This window comes from Gymnoscopelus microlampas (assembly GCF_963454915.1).
Source record: "Gymnoscopelus microlampas genome assembly, chromosome: 3".
In the NCBI taxonomy this organism is placed as follows: Eukaryota; Metazoa; Chordata; class Actinopteri; order Myctophiformes; family Myctophidae; genus Gymnoscopelus; species Gymnoscopelus microlampas.
Genome location: NC_139940.1, coordinates 12255552 through 12275551, shown reverse-complemented (window position 1 = coordinate 12275551; position 20000 = coordinate 12255552). Strand labels below are relative to the sequence as shown.

Below are 20000 nucleotides of genomic sequence, written 5' to 3'. Positions count from 1 at the left end.
ATAGTGTGATCAGTCCAGAGAAGTTGTGTGTTTTCTTCTTCTGCAGTGAGTGAGTCTTCCTCCTGGTAGACGAATAAGTTACTAACACCCCCCCCCCCCCCCCCCCCCGCAATGCAACAGCAGCAGCCCTCCTGTCCCCATGGAAACACACCATGTCGTCCTCTAACGCAATACTGATAATGCACTCTCTCTCTCTCTCTTTCTCTCTCTCTCTCTCTCTCTCTCTCTGTCTGTCTGTCTGTCTGTCTGTCTGTCTGTCTGTCTGTCTGTCTGTCTCTCTGTCTCTCTGTCTGTCTGTCTGTCTCTCTCTCTGTCTTATGTTGGTGTCGTCTTTGTTCACCATGTTGCTAAGTTGGGGTTACAAGGAAATAACTCAAGGAATGAGACATCTTAGTTTAACGTGTGGTGGTTTTCTGAGCTGAATCAGACCACCAAAGGTAGTTTATATTGGATATCAGCGATGATCCGCCTTTATTTTAATTACATTCCTTGATGGAAATCAGGAAATTCTTCTGGTATTCTAATTTGACAGGATTCTCTGAAATGGATAGGATCTCTGAAAGTGGCTTGTTTGAGATATGTAAATGAATTGACATTTGAACCCTCTGTTTCCCTTTTTATACAGCAATCAATTCAAGAAAGTTGTTGTGAATTTATTTTTCTTTCCTAACCCATTGAGACCTGGAACTGTGTCATTTTTTGATTTGAGCTAAAAAGCATTATTTTACACTTTGGGCTATTCAAAAATAGCAGATATACAAGCTCATAGCGCGGCACCGAGTGCCGCGCTATGAACTTGTAGATCTGCTATTTTTGAAAAATCTTTGGATATATATATTTTTAAAGCGAATAGTTTTAACTCAAATCTTTGCTTCTGGGGGGTCTCTGGAACAAAATATTTTGATGGGGGTCCACGGCCAAATAGATATGATTTTGGGGGTCCTTGACATGAAAAAGTTTGAGAACCACTGATATAGAAACTTACGTTTTTCAGAAAATCTGTTGGGATTTAGGAGACATGTAGAATCGACTTCAGGTCTTAAAGGGCTAATTTGACAACATTTTCTGAACTGAGTGGGACTTGACAAACGTTGGCCCGTCAAAGTTCACGCTCAGTGCAGCTCATACAAACTCGACCTGCTTGCCACCCGTCAGAATTTACTATCGTTTGTGGCCGGCGGGGGAGATGTTGATATTCCACCCTGGTGCTGGTGAAACCCACATGCAGGTTCCCACACCCACTATCGCTGCATCTACTATCTAGCCGTTTCCATCTTCCTCTTGAGCTGCGTTTCAGTCAAACTCTCGAACCCTTGACCTGTTCGTATGAGAGGCTAAAATCTGAATCCACCTAAAAAAAAGAAAAAAGGTTTTCCCTTTCACTCCCGAGGGTGAGGCCATGTCTGTTTGGAGGTAGTCAAACATTTTTTTTACAAGTTGCACAAAATCATAACTTGCATTTTTGGGTCATTACATTGTCAAAAATAGTCTGCATTTTTCAAAACGTTTCAGAAAGTTTCAGAAATAGCTAAGTTTTACGAGAATTATATAGGGCTTAAAGGGTAAGACCACTTTGGTAGAGGTTTGGCTTGTGTAGTTACCTTGCCATGATGTAACTCCAAAGGTGGACAAGAAATCAAAAATAATTGCTCCATTGATTAGAAATTGATAATTCAAAATATGCTCCCCATTGACTTACATTGTACAGTAAAACAGCTCTCAAAGTTGCTTTTTTAGCATGTAAACGCATGTAAACAAAGTCGATTCAGACAATATAGAACATCACCAAACCCAGTACTGTTTTTTTTTAAATAAAAATGATAACTTACTGTTGATTTAGCTATTTTTATTAGAAAGAAAACCTGGACTGGATCGGCGGATCCGGATCTTCAAATAGTAAAATCATCAGGAAGTTGACATTTTTATTAAAAAAATGAACAGTACTGGGTTTGGTGATGTTCTATATTGTCTGAATCAGCTTAGTTTGTGTTCGTTTATGGGCTAAAAGAGTGACTTTGAGAGCCGTTTCAGTGTACAATGTAAGTCAATGGGGAGCATATTTTTAATTATCAATTTCTAATTAATGGCGCAATTATTTTTCATTTCTTGTCCACCTTTGGAGTTACATCATGGCAAGGTAACTACACAAACCAAACCTCTACCAAAGTGGTCTTACCCTTTAAAGTGATTAACAAGTTTGTTTGTGAGCGCGTGTGTGTGTATGTGGAGGGGGGATATCCAGCATATTATATTGAAATATGAAATCCACCATATTATATTCTCTATTTTCTTCTATAGTGTCTACTCTCACTGTGTCTCACATTTTCTCCCATGCATTGCCCTCTCCTGTTTCTCCTTTAGTCTAGTCTCCCCTCACTCTCTCTCTCTCTCTCTCTCTGCTGTCCCAGTCCTCTCCCAGTAGCGCATTGGTCTAATGAATGTTTAATGGATTTGTGGGAAGACTCCACACAGACAGACAGACAGACACACACACACACACACACACACACAGACACACACACACACACACACACACACACACACACACACACACACACACACACACACACACACACACACACACACACACACACACACACACACACACACACACACACACACACACACACACACACACACACACACACACACACACACACACGCGCACACACACAGTGTCTTTGGGGGACGCAGAGGCACATGGTCTCTGATTACCCTGCCCCACTCGTTCTTCTTTTCCTCTACACAACAACCCACCCTTTTTTTTTCTCCCCCTTCTCCTCCTCTTTTCAATCTCTCTCTTCTTCCTCTGTCGTGCCCTCTGCCCAGCCTTTCTTCATCCCTCCATCCTTCTCTCCTCCTCCTCCTCATTGTCTTTCTCTGTTTTCTCTCCCTATACTCGTTGCTGCGCTTGAGGCGATGTCACTTATCTGGATGCTTGTCGTGTGTGTGTGTGTGTGTGTGTGTGTGTGTGTGTGTGTGTGTGTGTGTGTGTGTGTGTGTGTGTGTGTGTGTGTGTGTGTGTGTGTGTGTGTGTGTGTGTGTGTGTGTGTGTGTGTGTGTGTGTGTGTGTGTGTGTGTGTGTGTGTGTGTGAATTAAAAATGTACTTGAGTAAAAGTACAAAAGTATTGGCATCAAAATGTACTTGAAGTAACTAAAGTAAAAGTACTAAATGTTTGAAAATAGCAGATCTACAAGCGATAGATCGCGATGCGACACGTTGTGAGCTTGTAGATCTGCTATTTTCAAATAGCCTATGTATAAAATAGGGCTGAAGTGGTTAATGTATGTTTTATAATATAATAATTTGTATTTGAAAAGTAAGTCAAGTTTTCAAATAATTGTAGTGGAGTAAAAGCACAATATTTGCCTCTGAGATGTAGTGGATTAGAAGTAAAAGTATTGGAAATTGGAGATACTCAAGTAAAGTACAAATACCTCAAAATTGTACTTAAGTACAGTACTTAAGTAAATGTACTTAGTTACTCAACACCACTGCTTACTTGTCTGTGTTGTCTTAGCTGGCCTTCCTTACCTTCTCCGTCAGCTCCTGTCCTCTCCTCCTCTCTCCACAGTGCACACTGGGTGCTGTTGTGTATTAACTAGTGTGAACTACTCTGGGCAACACTGGGTCAGTCAGGGATGCATTCAGATGTTTGCCTGCAACAAGGATGTTGCTATGTGAGTGTAGACCAAGGGGATCCCAGGACACTGGTTGGGTCCCAACCAGGCATGGCACGACTCTGTCAACGTCACTTTGGATAAGGGCAGGGCGGGGGTGTCCAAATATTTTTCAATTGGAGGGCCATATTTAAAAATGGGAAAACTGACGGCATCTCCTGTCATATTGTAGTAGAGGACCATAACAAACATCACAACAATTTACTAGAGTGTAATATTAATTGTCTTTTGTTGGCAGCGTAGTCGGATGGACGCCACATTTCTGTGCTGTGAACAAATCAAGAACAATTATTTCACATGCTTGCTATTATTCTTGCTGTCCAATGAATTGTCTTTTATTCAAATGGCAGCGTAGGCACAAGTTCTTGAGAAGAGAAAGAAAATCGTCAAACATGAAACTCAGCCCAAAACTCGGGTCAAGCCACGGTTGCCTCATTCATTCGTTTAGCGACTCTGGGCCCTCCGTCCACTCGCGTCCTCTGGCCTGTTTTCGGTCATTTCTTTCCTCCTACAAAATCTCTCTCCAACTCCCATCTACTGTATAGATCTGTGATTTCATGTAGTTTCCCCTCTCAGAGTGTCTTCACATAGCTAGGGATCGCAGCAGTGTTCCCCAGGGCTGTGTGTGTGTGTGTGTGTGTGTGTGTGTGTGTGGGGGGGCCGGTGGGGGCTGCCACGGAGATCACACAGAGGAAAACAGGCATCCGCACTTCCCAGCGAGGGAGGGAGGGAGGGAGGAAGAGGGGGAGGAAGATGGAGACAAGGGAGAGGAGGGAGAGGAGGCGGTGGGCAATCTGACCCGCATGACAACAGACTAGCAGACGAGCTATGATCTCATCACACCCTTTATCCTCTCCCCACCCCACTCTGTCTCCTTCTCTCCTTGTCCCACTCCAACCATTGTTCCCCCCCCCCCCTCTCTGTCTCTTTCTCTCTCTAAACCCTCACCCTTCCCCTCTCTCTCTCTCTCTCTCTCTCTACCCCCCCTCTCTCTCTTTCTTTCTTTCTCTCTCTCCCCCCCACTCTAGCCCCTCTCCTCTTGTCATAAGGCTCACCCCCCCATCTCCTCTTTCCCTCCTTCTTTTTCTGTCCGTTCTCGCCACCCCCACCCCTCCCTTCTTCATCTTCCCGCTTTCTGCCACCTGCCCCCCACTTGTCACACGCGCACACACGCACGCGCACACACACACACACACACACACACACACACACGCACACACACACACACACACACACACATACAGTGTTGGCACACTTCCCTCACTCGTGCGTCCCACGGCAGAGATTAGACTCACCCTCGATCCCTCAACCCTCCACACCGTCCACTAAATTATTGATGCTTCTGTGTGTGTGTGTGTGTGTGTATCGGTGTGTGCGTGTGTGTGTGTGTGTGTGTGTGTGTTTGTTTGTGTGTATCGGTGTGTGTGTGTGTGTGTGTGTGTGTGTGTGTTGTAATGGCTATCTGGTGTCTCCCCCAGGAGGGAGGGAGCTAGAGAGAGAGAGAGGGAGTTGAGGTCATGGAGGTTAAGTGGGGGGGGTGGGGGGAGTGAGGTTATACTCTGTTGACTCCCCTCTCTCTTTCTCTCTCTCTATCCTTCTCTCTGCCTCCCTCTCATCTTTCTTTCTTTCTTTCTTATTTTCCTCATTCTCTCCCCTTCGATCCCCTCTCTCTCTCTCTCTCTCTCTCACACTGTGTGTGTGTGTGTGTGTGTGTGTGTGTGTGTGTGTGCGCGTTGTGTGTGTGTGTGTGTGTGTGTGTGTGTGTGTGTGTGTGTGTGTGTGTGTGTGTGTGTGTGTGTGTGTGTGTGTGTGTGTGTGTGTGTGTGTGTGTGTGTGTGTGTGTGTGTGTGTGTGTGTGTGTGTGTGTGTGTGTTTGTGTGAGTGCCAGGACAGCTCGGCCCATGGCGAGCTCGGGGAGGATGGAAGGACAAAGACACCTGTTCTAACTCTCCAGCTCACAGCATTCCTCTAGCATAATCCCCACTGTAACACACACACACACACACACACACACACACACACACACACACACACACACACACACACACACACACACACACACACACACACAGGATCAGTGGAGGGGGGGTCAGTGCAGCAGTGTGTAGCGCACATGGCTCACACTCATCTCTTTTATGTAGCAGAGGTTTGACAGGCAGAACCTGGAAGTTGGACCAAGTTTCTCACTCCCCAGAAACACACACACATACACACACACACACACACACACACACACACACACACACACACACACACACACACACACACACACACACACACACACACACACACACACACGCACACACACACAGTCCCTGCTTGTTACATTGCTGGGCCTGCTGTTGCTGAGGATACAGATGGTAGCGTTGAGTCATGTGTCTCATGTCTTTTATTCAAACAGCAGCCTGGCCAGTCCGTCCCCGACGCACTCTGACTCCATGCCTCAGATCCATTTCACTCAATGACCTGAAATGTAATGCTTGTGTGTGTGTGTGTGTGTGTGTGTGTGTGTGTGTGTGTGTGTGTGTGTGTGTGTGTGTGTGTGTGTGCGTGTGTGTCTGGTGACCTCTGTGGCACCTGCCAAAGTCAAAGTGATCATTACAGAGTCAGTGGTATGCATGGCGCGCACACACACACACACACACACACACACACACACACACACACACACACACACACACACACACACACACACACACACACACACACACACACACACACACACAGAGACAAGGTCTGGCGTCATACCTCTGAATTTGTGATTTGTTTTTATCTCTGTTTTGTCACAAGGTTGTGTGTGTGTGTGTGTGTGTGTGTGTGTGTGTGTGTGTGTGTGTGTGTGTGTGTGTGTGTGTGTGTGTGTGTGTGTGCGTGTGCGTGTGCGTGTGTGCCTATACTTGTGAGGACCAAACGTCCCCACAAGAATAGTAGAATATGAGAAATAGATGTTGTGAGGACCATTTTCTTGGTCCTCTCAAGATAAATTGTTATTTTATGGTTGAAAAAAGATTTTTAGAGATACGTTTACAATTAGAAAAAGATTCAGGTTGGGGTTAGGTTTAGGATTAGACCTTTTAGAGGTTAGGTTTAGGGGGTCGGGGTTGTAGATTTTCCCCTATTTTATACTTAGTTGTGCGGCGATGTCAAACACCGGAAAATAGCCGATCTACAAGCTCACAACGTGTCGCAGCGCGACACGTTGTGAGCTTGTAGATCTGCTATTTTCCGGCTTTAGACTTGCGGTTAAAAATGTCCCAAAAAACATCATAAATCAATCATAAAATCGGCTTCCTAAAATGTTGATGTCCTCGCAAGTATAGTAAAACAAACGTGTGTGTGTGTGTGTGTGTGTGTGTGTGTGTGTGTGTGTGGCAAAGAGAGCATCTGATCACAAGCCCCACGTTGATACTCGTCGTCACCACCAGACAGAGCAGTTCGATGCAATCACTCTCCTATCAAAAGTTTATGTGGGGAGATTAGCGCAGCATGACCCTATGCCAGGGGAGTGAGTGTGTGTGTGTGTGAGTGAGTGGGAGAGGGCATGTTATCATTAGGGGAGTGATCTATGTGTGTGTTCATGGCCTGATAATGAGGAGGAGTGTTTGTTTGAGCAGTGGAAGCCTAACAGGACGAGGGGGAGAGAGACGGGGGGGGGGGGGTGATAGAGCATGAGTTGTTGGCTCTCACCACGTGTGTCTTCACACACAACTTACACCTACGTAGGCATGGCCGCCCGGAACAGAACAGCACACACACAATTGGCGATTCCGCTCAAAATGGGACGTGGTGGAGGGTGTGGAGAAGCCACTGCGACAGCGTCAAAGTGATGTGATCTTCTAAACCAGTGGTGTAAAGTAACTAAGTACATTCACTCAAGTACTGTACAATTGTGAGGGATTTTTTACTTTACTGGGGTATTTCCAATTTTCAGTACTTTTACTTCTACTCCACTACATCGCAGAGGCAAATATTGCACTTTTACTCAACTGCATTTATTGGAACACTTTAGTTACTAGTTACTTTTCAGATATAAATTATCATATTATAAAACATACATGAACCACTTTAGCCCTATTTTATACCTAGGCTATTTTAAAATAGCCGATCTACAAGCTCACAACGCGTCGCATCGCGACGCGTTGTGAGCTTGTAGATCTGCTATTTTCAAACATTTTAGTACTTTTGCTTTTGGTACTATTTCTACAAAGCAGTATTTGATACTTTTACTTAAGTAAGAAATGTTAAGAGTGTCCGCCCTGAGATTGGGATGGTCGGGGTTCAATCCCCGGCCGGATCATACCAAAGACTAGAAAAATGGGGCCCAAAATGCCTCCCTGCTTGTCACTCAGCATCAGGGGTTGGATTGGGGGCGAGTCCCTGTGACATACTAGCGTCTTTCTTGTCCAGGGGGGTGTACTTGTACATCAAGCTGCCTCACACTACAGAAAAGGGACATTTTTGGTTAGCAGTTTCATTCAGAGAGTTATGGTGCGTTCACACGGGCAGATAAAAAAAGACATGCTACCTTCATTTTCAATGGAAACCAGTGACATGAAGATACAAAGATACATCTGACGTTTGTAGCTCTATAGCGACAAAGATACACAAAGCTACAAATTCAAGTTGAGCTGGGTTCAACTTCCAGATACAAAGATGCAAAACTACAACTGTAGCTCCGATGTCCGCACGTTTGATGACGTCAGCGACCTCGTTGAGCAACACAGATACAAAGCAACACGGCGACAAAGATGCTGTGTATCTATTTTTGTATCTTTGTATCCTTTAATCTGCCCGTGTGAACGCACCATTAGAGGAATTCTATTCCAAAGTGATCCCATATCCCTGAAGATAATGATTTGGCCTGTCAAATGGAATCCTTTTACAGAAAAAAGGTTTTATTTATATTTATATGGATATGGATGGACATACTTTATTTTGTATGCAATGTGTTTTTAAGTGGCCCTAATTAATTCATTGATTTAAGAAAAACATGAATACAATTGCTTTCTCAGAGAATGTGTATATGTCATTTAACCCATTAAGACCTGGAACTGTGTGATTTTTAGATTCGAGCTAAAAAGCATTATTTTACACTTTGGGCTATTCAAAAATAGCAGATCTACAAGCTCATAGCGCGACACCGAGTGCCGCACTACGAGCTTGTAGATCTGCTATTTTTGAAAAATCGTGAAAATGTGTGCAAATCTTTGTATATATATATTTTTAAAGCGAACATTTTTCACTCAAATCTTTGCTTCCGGGGGTCCCTGTAACAACATATTTTAATGGGGGTCGGCAGCCAAATACATATCATTTTGGGGGTCCTTGACATGGAAAAGATTGAGCCCCACTGATATAGAAACATACGTTTTTCAGAAAACTGTTGGGATTTAGGAGACATGTAGAATCGGCTTCAGGTCTCAATGGGTTAAAACACATTGCTTATAAAATAAAGTATGTCCATCCTTTTTATTGTATTTATGGACACAGCCTCATAGATGCTTGCCCATGGCACAAACCTGAGTGAGTGCTGAGGGACTGTGACAGATGTGCTATTGACATTATATCAAGTGTTATGCAACAGAAGCTAAATGGTAGGGCCCGCTCTCTCTCTCTCTCTCTCCACCGTAGCGGAGATTATCTGGGGCTAGCTAGTGCTCCGCTCCTTCACTTTCTCCGTCTCTGTCATCTAGTAAATCCATTGACACAGGGCCGAGTACGTCGTCCGTAATCTGTTGATTATAGATGTTTGCTGCTTCATTTCCTCTTGTTGTCGCTGAGGGGCTTGACAGCTTTGCAAACACTGGGTGTATTTATGTATATGCTGTGGGAGTACATCCCATCGCATCGGTTTAGATCCACACGGAGGTCGAGGTCACGTTATATCCGCCCCAAGTATAGGAGCTAAAGGAAGTAACAGTTGATCTGTGATGCAGTTCTGCATCATGTCTGATTCTACTGTTGTTGTTGTGTATGTGCTGTCTCATTGAACAGTTCAACCCACTCAATCCGCGAACGCATCTGTGTCATTTTTTAGATTTGAACTATAACCGTTATTTTATACTTTGGGATATTCAAAAATAGCAGATATACAAGCTCATAGCGCGGCACCGAGTGCCGCGCTATGAGCTTGTAGATCTGCTATTTTAGAAAAAATTGAAAACTTTGGTGCAAATCTTTGAATATATGTTTTTTTTAAAGCGAACATTTGTAACTCAAATCTTTGCTTCTGGAGGTTCCTGGAACACGATATTTTACAAATGTTCGCTTAAAAAAAAATATATATATATATATATACATTCAAAGATTTGCACACATTTTCACGTTTTTTTTTCATGAAAATAGTGGTAATCAAACATTTTTGGCTCAGGGCACCCCTGTAAATAAAGTCTTCATCCATGGCACCCCATAATTTTTACATTGTTACTTTGTAGCGCCTTAAATTTGTCATATTACGGTACGTAAATATGTAAATATTTTACCCCAAAATGCAGCATGTCACGAGGAAAACTTGAGAAAATATATCTGTTTCCATTATGACTGAAAAGATTGAAAATAACTTTATACTTGACGGTTAACCACTTGAGCCCCAGTATCCCTATTCTGGGGGGAACATTCGCCAAAAATAGCAGATCTACAAGCTCACAACGTGTTCAAAGATTTGCACACATTTTCACGAATTTTCTAAAATAGCAGATCTGTCACTCGGTGCCGCACTATGAGCGTGTAGATCTGCTATTTTTGAATAGCCAAAGAAATCTAAAATGACAGTCAGCGATGCGTTCCCGGATCGCTACTGCCGACTATACCGCTAATTAGCCACGGTGGGGAAATGAATACTTAACAGCCAGCCAGCCAAATACTGGTAAATTGTGACTGTCTGTGGCCTAAAGAGTAAGTCTACACTTCAACCAGCCATGTTGGCAGGTCCCAGAAATGGGTCACAGCAGGTCCCGTTGGATTGTATTTGGTTTGTAAAGCAGCGCGAGTGTCTGACTTCAAGTGAATTCTGGGCAGCTGTCAGCCACAGTGGCTGGTGGACACGGAAAGTTGGCTCCCTGACCCTGCTTAAACTCACATCCCTTCAACTCCATTTATTTCAGTAGTTTGTGCAAGTGTGATAAATCACTGTTCCAGTGGTTTTCATGTCAAGGACCCCCAAATTGATATGGATTTGGCCTGCGGACCCCCTATCTGAAAATGTTTTGTGCCAGGGACCCCCAGAAGAGAAGATTTGTTTCCAAAGTTTCAAGATTTTCCAAAAAATGCTCAAAAATAGCAGATCTACAAGCTCACAGCGAGTCACTTCGTGCCTCGCTGCAAGCTTGTACATCTGCTATTTTTGAATAGCCAACGTATAAAGCATGAATGAAGTGGTAAAAGTGTGACGCTGTATTAACACATTTTGCGTGGGACCCCCTGGAACCCCTCCCAAGGATCCCTGGGGGTCCCCGGACCCCACTTTGAGAACCTCTGCGCTATTCCACTATTTTTGTCCGACTATCTCAGTATTACCAACCAGTCCTGCTGACCGGTCCCTATGGCACAGATGTGTCACATCCTTTTGGACGACGAAGTGTCCACAGAATGTTTGTCAGCTAACATGCACACACAAGTATGCACACACACACACACACACCCCCACACGCACGCGCACGTGCACACACACTGCTTTACTCATTAGTTAATTCTCTGTTGATTGGCTCCCTGGCACATGAAGTTTGTCTGAGTGCTGTTGAACACATGCGTGTGCATGGGTGGACACACACGTGCACGCCCCTGCGTGTGTGTGTGTGTGTGCACCGTGCACGCTCGGGCACATTGGCTTACTCATTGCTTAATTAATTACATTCTGTCCACACACTGGCACAGAAAATCTGCAAACTTTTACATTTGGACAAGTACGCTAAGACACGCACACGCGCACTGGGTTACTCATTAGTCAATATTCCTTGGCTCTTACATACTTGTACATAAATTATTACAAACGGGTACTTTTAGAGAAACACACACGCACGCGCGCACAGCACTGACACGCTGACACATGGCTTAATCCATTAAGACCGGGAACACATCTGTGTCATTTTAAGATTTATGTGGCTAAAATTGCAAATCTGCAATGCAAATCTTTGAGTATATATATTTTTCAAAGCAAACATTTGTAAAATATTTAGTTCCAGGGACCTCCAGAAGCAAAGATTTGAGTTAAAAATGTTGTTTCCAAAAATATATATGTATTCAAAGATTTGCACAAATTTTCACAATAAAAAAAAAAGAAGCAAATCTACAAGGTTGTATATCTGCTATTTTTCAATAGCCAAAGACATCTTAAAATGACACGTTCCCGGCCTTAAAGGGCTAATAATCATGCCTTTTTAATTCTTTGTCTTTACAAACACACTGCTGCATCAGCTCTTACTCACACACACCGTCATAGGCATAGCTACACCCTCGCTCTGTTTCCGCCTGGTGTTTCCGTCGGGCACCGGGAGGAGAGACAGACAGACGGAGGTGGAGGTGGGGATGGAATGGAGAGAGTGAGACAGGACAGGACAGGACAGGCCATGATGTTTACCTCCATCTGTGTAGGAAACAGTGACAGCAGAAACGGAAAGAGGTGGTGGTGGTAAAAAAACGTTTACGTAGACGCACCGCTCTTCTTCCACACAAGGCCCACTGACGGCACCGCTAGACTTTCAGTATTACAGGTTTGACCTGTGTGTGTGTCTGTGTGTGTGTGTGTGTGTGTGTGTGTGTGTGTGTGTGTGTGTGTGTGTGTGTGTGTGTGTGTGTGTGTGTGTGTGTGTGTGTGTGTGTGTGTGTGTGTGTGTGTGTGTGTGTGTGTCCACGCCTGTGTGTTTTTCCTAAGCTACTGTGGTGGGTTGATGTCCCATTGACTGAGTTCTGTGTTATTGTTCTTTTTTTGTTATTTCTTTACGTATTTTTTAGACTTTATTTAATAGCGAGAGTGGAGAGAGACAGGACATTGCACGAGAGAGAGCGTGTTTAAGGCTGATTTAAGTTAAGTAAGTGTAGGACAGGGTTGCCGTGACGACAGTCCAGGGGTACCACGGAATACTTTGATAATATTTGGAATTTACCAAAATCACTGTTTATTCATTATTCTATACATGTTTAAAATGTTCAGTTCTAACTGAAACAGATATTCTCTCAAGTTGTCCTCGCGACATTTCTCGGCCGAAAGATTTGCGCATTTATGTAGGCGTTACCCGCTACCAGTGTGTCTGATCTGCAGGGGAAAGTATAGTCTAATGCAGCGATTAGTACCAAGAAAACTAGCAAGGCACTTTGTAACAAAGCATCCAGGATACAAGTCCAATATGGGAGATTTGTCTAAACCAGTGGTTTTCAACCTTTTTCGCCTCAAGGACCCCCAAATTGACAAATATTAGCCCAGGGACCCCCATTTGAAAAGATATGCCAGGGACTCAACCATTTTGATTTCGTGGAGGTCCCAATCTACCACCATCATCAGTGTTCATAACTCTGAGAGTGTACAAATGGAACCAAATGGACCCGTTAGGGTCCATTTGGTTCCATTTGTACACTCTCAGAGTTACAGACATATAAGGGTCAATTTGGTTGCTAACTATTCATTTAGCTGGGGACCCCCTGGAACCCCCTCAAGGACCACTGGTGGTCCCCGGACCACTGGTTGAAAACCCCTGGTCTAAACGACAAAGTGAAAAGATTGTGTATGGCTGATGAACAAATGTATTAGGAAGAATGTTAGGGTTCATATAACATGTGTTGAGCAGTTATCGACATTCTACAATGTTGTTGACTTATTTTAGCGTTGTTTTCTGGTTCAAATGAACGGCACGGATTCATAGAATACTTATCGGTTACAGTATCTATAAATAACGGTTTGCTGCAGCCCTAGTTTTGAGTGCTTTGAGGTGAACCGGAGGAGGACAGATGGAGAAGCCATAGGAGGCATGTAAGGAGAGCTGTGACGTAGGAGCGAGGAGAAGAGACTCCTCCGTTCTATTCCTGCCTCCGGGGGCTTCTCTGTCCAGTCCAGCGCCATCCAGATTGGGCTGTAGACCATTGGTTCTCAAAGTGGGGTCCGGGGACCCCCAGGGGCCCTTGGGGGGGTTTCCAGGGGGTACCCAGAAAAATGTGTTAATATAGCATTACAATAATTCTAACCGCTTTAACCTTTTATACTTTGGCTATTCAAAAATAGCAGATCTACAAGCTCATAGCGCGGCACCGAGTGCCGCGCTACGAGCTTGTAGGTCTGCTATTTTTGAAAAATCTTGGAACGTTTGTGCAAATCTTTGAATTTATATATTTTTAAAGCGAACATTTGTAACTCAAATCTTTGCTTCTGGGGGGTCCCTGGAACAAAATATTTTGAGATGGGGGTCCGCGGCCAAATACATATCATTTTGGGGGTCCTTGACATGAAAAAGTTTAAGAACCACTGATGTAGACCACGATGGCAGACAGAGGACATGGGGCCCACACAGTAGCATCACATGTACAGACACCTGTGTAATCCTCCTCGCTGTAGATAGAACAGAAGTGACTCGTGCTTCAAATAGCCCCTTGCTGCTTCCTCCTAATCGTAATGACGTCTTGTATATCCATTAAGACTGGGAAAGTGTTACATTTAGATTCCTTTTGGCTATTCCAAAATAGCAGATATACAAGCTCATAGGGCGGCACTCTCAGCTCGTAGATCTGCTATTTTTTTAAATCGTGAAAATTTGTGCAAATCTTTGAATATATATATATTTTTTTAAAGCGAACATTTGTCATTCAAATCTTTGCTTCTTGGGACTCTACAAATGTCTAAATCCTAGCAATTTTCTGAAAAAGGTATGTTGCTATAATATCAGTGGTTCTCAAACCTTTTTCACGTCGAGGGCCCCCAAAATTATATGTATTTGGCCGCGGACCCCCATCTCAAAATATTTTGTTCCAGGGACCCAAAGATTTGCAAAGAAATACACGCTCATAGCACGGCATAGATGCGTTAGACCTGGAATGCATCTGTGTCACTTTAGATTTCTTTGGCTATTCAAAAATAGCAGATATACAAGCTCATAGAGCTTGTAGATCTGCTATTTTTGAAAAATCGTGAAAATTATTTTTTTAATATTTTTTTCCGAAAAACTGTTAGGATTTAGAAAATGTTTAGGATCGGCCTCAGGTCTTAATGGGTTAAACTTGAAATACAGAAAGCCAACAGTGGGCTGTGAGCGTCGGGCGGGGATAGTCTGCTCCATGTGTGGCACGTTGGTAGAATTGGAATTTGTTTGGTTGGGGGATCACTGTTGAGTCCAACCCTTGTTACTGTGACCCCTGCTGTTGTATGGCAGACGGCTTGGTCTTTTTTGGCCTTCAACTGCCATTCCTGTCTCACCATGGTCTCTGCCTTCACTAGTCCACTTTCCACTAACCCATTAAGACCTGAGGCCGCTTCTAAACATTTTTTAAATCCTAACAGTTTTTCGGAAAAAAATATAAAAAAGTAATTTTCACGATTTTTCAAAAATAGCAGATCTACAAGCTCATAGCGCGGCACTCGGTGCCGCGCTATGAGCTTGTATATCTGCTATTTTTGAATAGCCAAAGAAATCTAAAATGACACAGATGCGTTCCAGGTCTTAATGGGCTAAGGAGCAAAACGGCATTGCTCGCCAAGCCTTATTTTTTCTATTTTTTTTCTTAATCAATTACCATAACCCTGGTCAACATACTAGCATATGGGTATGGTTATTCTTAGCACACAGTCTTGTTGGCAACAGAGGTGATTTGGCGGTCAGCTGCAGTCAGTAGAGGTTGCTTTAAACACATTTTTGGTCTCGACCCCCTGGTCACTGTGATAAAAGATATAAATTGATAAGAGTGGCATTTGAAGCATTGCTAAGAATGTGGTCTCGCTGTGTGTATGCAGTGGTGGAAAAAGTACTCAAATTCTTTACTTAAGTAAACGTATCAATACTGCAATGTAGAAGTACTCTGTTACAAGTAAAAGTCCGGAATTCCAAATTTACTTGAGTAAAAGTACAAAAGTATTGGCATCAAAATGTACTTAAAGTACCAAAAGTACTAAGATATTTGAAAATAGCCGATCTACAAGCTCACAACGTGTCGCGATGCGACGCGTTGTGAGCTTGTAGATCTGCTATTTTCAAATATCCTATGTATAAAATAGGGCTAACGTGGTTAATGTGTGTTTTATAATGTAATCATTTATATCTGAAAAGTAACTAGTAACTAAAGCCATCAACTAGTTGTAGTGGAGTAAAAGTACAATATTTGCCTCTGAGATGTGTGTGTGTGTGTGTCTGTCTGTCTGTCTGTCTGTCTCTGTGTAGTCTCTCAAGCCAGACTATCTCTTCCGCGATCTTCGAATGCTACATAGAGTCTGTAATCCCACCTGGTAAAAGTTGAGAACAGGAAGCTTTCATCTCCTCTTTAGACCGGAAGGGCATTCAGCCAATCACAACACAGTGTTCACAAAAATGTATTTTAAAATATTTTTAAAATATGTTTTTGTTTTTGTCCTTTTCTGCTGCTCGGCTAACTGAAAAATCGCGGTGAAGAATCTACCTTGTTTTAAAAATAATCACTTTATCACCCCATAATATTCACGTTCAACGTCAGTTTAAATTAATTAATCACAAAATAAGTACTACCGGTAGTAGTAGTAGTAGTAGCTTGACTACTAGTGTTAGTGTAGTCGCACAGAACAAACTGACATCCATCCATCTCCGTATCTTTCTAACAACCCAGGGTTTGCCTTCCCAGACTGGGCCTACAAGCCCGAGTCGAGCCCCGGCTCGCGGCAGATCCAGCTCTGGCACTTCATCCTGGAGCTGCTGCGGAAGGAGGAGTACCACGACGTCATCGCCTGGCAGGGGGACTACGGCGAGTTCGTCATCAAGGACCCGGACGAGGTGGCCCGCCTGTGGGGAGCCAGGAAATGCAAGCCTCAGATGAACTACGACAAGCTGAGCAGAGCACTGAGGTACAGTACGCTGTCCTTAAAAGAGGTTGTCTGTAATTACTGTGAATGAATGAATGAATGCATTTTTACTTTCTTGTCTTGCAATAAGACCCATCCCTAAAGGCATTATAAGACACCTAAAACATCAATAAGCAATATCACATTCACTTCTTGAATAACCAAAAACTGCACGTATAAAAATGAGGATATTTGGTTACCCTGGAACGCATCTGTGTCACTTTAGATTTCTTTGGCTATTCAAAAATAGCAGATATACAAGCTCATAGCGCATGAGCTTGTAGATCTGCTATTTTTGAAAAATCTTGAAACATTTTTTTTTTATAGATTTTTTTCAAAAAACTGTTAGGATTTAGAAAACATTTTTTAAGAATCGCCTCAGGTCTTTTAATGCCCAGAAACAAAAATATGATTTATCTGGTCTGTGTGTATGGTAGGGAATTGATATAAGCTTGATTGTCCCTGGATATTTTTTTTATTGTTCAGCTTTTTTCTGTGTATTTGTATTTGTGCCTGGTGTGTGTGCGTGTGCATACAGTACATGCGCGTGTGCATTGATGTGTGTGTGCGTGAGAGATTGATGATGGTGTCCCCCCTTTTATAAAGTAAATCGTCATCATAACATCCTTTTACTCAGACACAGCATCAGGTCAAGAAGAGCTTGACCAATGTTTTTACAGTTTTGGTATCCTTTTACGTTTTTTCAGCTCTGTGCATGTTCACTCCCTTTACAGGCTCTCTCACACACACACACACACACACACACACACGCACACACACACACACACACACACACACACACGAACACACACGAACACACGCACACACTCACCACTGTGAACAAAATCTACTAAAAGGCTTTCTTGTTAAAAGAATGCTGTCATAAGCTATTAATAGAGGTCCAGATACTTGTTGAATCTTTTCCAAAGGCAGACTGAGGCTCTCACCACAGGGTGTGATGCCCCCAAGCCCCATATTAAAGCACCATGCCGGTGCTCTGGCATGTTTAGCCTGTTGTTGACTATGAATGATGACTCATGGGATTCTTAAACCATGTTCCGAAGCAGGCCATTGTTTGTATGATTTTTTTTTTGAGGAAGCCACTGGATTCCATTAGTTTTCTAGTATGGTATGAAATTAACTTGCTTGAGAGATAGGTTGTCCAATACAGATAACTTTATTGTGCCTTTTTATCATTGGATTTTAATGCATTTAAAACCTATTAAGACCTGGAGAAGCATATGTGTCATTTTTTTATTTGAGCTAAAAAAGCATTATTTTACACTTTGGCTATTCAAAAATAGCAGATCTACAAGCTCGTAGCGCGGCACCGAGTGCCGCGCTATGAGCTTGTAGATCTGCTATTTTTTTTAAATCGTGAAAATTTGTGCAAATCTTTGAATATATATTGTTTTTAAAGCGAACATTTTTAACTCAAATCTTTGCTAGAACAAAATATTTTGAGATGGGGGGTCGGCGGCCAAATACATATAATAAGTTTGGGGGTCCTTGACATTAAAAAGTTTGAAAACCACTGACATAGCAACAGAAGTTTAAAAAAAAACTGTTAGGATTTAGAAGACATTTTGTAGAATCGGAACCTCAGGCCTTAATGGGTTGAAGTGCAGATTGATTCGAAAAGAGACACACACACACACGCGCACACACGCACACACACACACACACACACACACCTTCGCCGCCGCTGGTTTAAGTTCACACACCCTTCGTGGTTATAGAGTGGACTCGTCGTAACAAGGTTGTGTTTCATAGGATGAGTCCCTGGTTTCAGTATTCACTGTTATGTGGCTGCACTTCTAATCCAGCTCTCAGCCACTGTCATGGCACTGCTCACTGGCTTACCCCAGATCTGTCACTGACACTCTCTCAGCATGCACACACACACACACACACACACACACACACACACACACACACACACACACACACACACACACACACACACACACACACACACACACACACACACACACACACACGCGCATACAGAAATACCTATACACATACACTACCACAGGCATACACATATTTACACTTGCACGTACATACACACCACCACCACACCCATAATCATAGACATAAGTGTACGCGCACGCAAGGCTGACACGTGCAGTCACACACGCACACACACGTACACACACACACACACACACACACACACACACACACACACACACACACACACACACACACGTACACACACACACACGTACACACACACGTACACACACACACACACCGTGCACCACTGGCAGACAGATTAAACACATTAACCCATTGAGACCTGAAGCCGATTCAACGTGTCTCCTAAATCTCAACACTTTTCTGAAAAACGTATGTTTCTATATCAGTGGTGCTCAATCTTTTTCATGTCAAGGACCCCCAAAATCATATGTATTTGGCCCCGGACCCCCATCAAAATATGTTGTTCCAGGGACCCCCCAGAAGCAAAGATTTGAGTTAAAAATGTTCGCTTTAAAAATATATATATTCAAAGACTTGCACACATTTTCACGATTTTTCAAAAATAGCAGATCTACAAGCTCGTAGCGCGGCACTCGGTGCCGCGCTATGAGCTTGTATATCTGCTATTTTTGAATAGCCCCAAGTGTAAAATAATGCTTTTTAGCTCAAATCTAAAAAGTGACACAGTTCCAGGTCTTAATGGGTTAAGTGGGGCAGAGCACACAAGCAGACATTGGCAGGGCCTCTGCACTCTAATCGTGGTGGCTGCAGGTAATTGCTGCCAGACCCGTCTAAATAGTTGAGACATTGCAATGGAGAACACAGCGCCTCTAAAAATGGATAAAGACTGACACACACGCTTCTAATTTCTCTCTCTTGGCGTATTTTAAGCTTGAGCTGCGTCCATCAATAGATATTTGGGACACAATGTTGTTGCGGAGTTATGGACTGAGTTGAAGTTTAGAGTTAGACCACCATGGATTTTACTACACACACACACACACACACACACACACACACACACACACACACACACACACACACACACACACACACACACAGACACAGACACACACACACACATTAAGCTTTCTAAACCAACACGGCCAATGTGTCACACGTTGCACGATTTATCGTTTGTCATTATTTACATTTCCACAATGAGATATTGTGCAACAACAGTGTTTCATACCAGATGGGCTACCTACCTACCTACCTGCTGTAGCTGCAAACGGCTCAATACTTCAATGTAACACACAAGAAAGGTGCACAATCATTGTAACTAATGCTCATTGTACAGCAAATAACCAGGGACTTTCATCTCCGCCC

General features: G+C 43.2%; 1 protein-coding gene across 3 annotated transcripts in view; it reads left to right on the top strand.

Moving 5' to 3' along the window:
- The window catches only part of erfl3 (Ets2 repressor factor like 3), an 83765-nt gene that overhangs the window by 39985 nt on the left and 23780 nt on the right, over positions 1 to 20000 (top strand). For 2 of the 3 annotated variants that reach the window (XR_014600454.1, XM_084052561.1), the window contains exon 2: positions 16454 to 16688. Coding sequence is in view for 2 of the 3 variants with exons in the window: in XM_084052561.1 (XP_083908687.1) it covers positions 16454 to 16688 (235 nt within the window). In the remaining variant the exon portion in view is untranslated. The remainder of the gene's footprint in view (positions 1 to 16453; positions 16689 to 20000) is intronic. The other variant, XM_084052562.1, reaches the window with a different exon arrangement.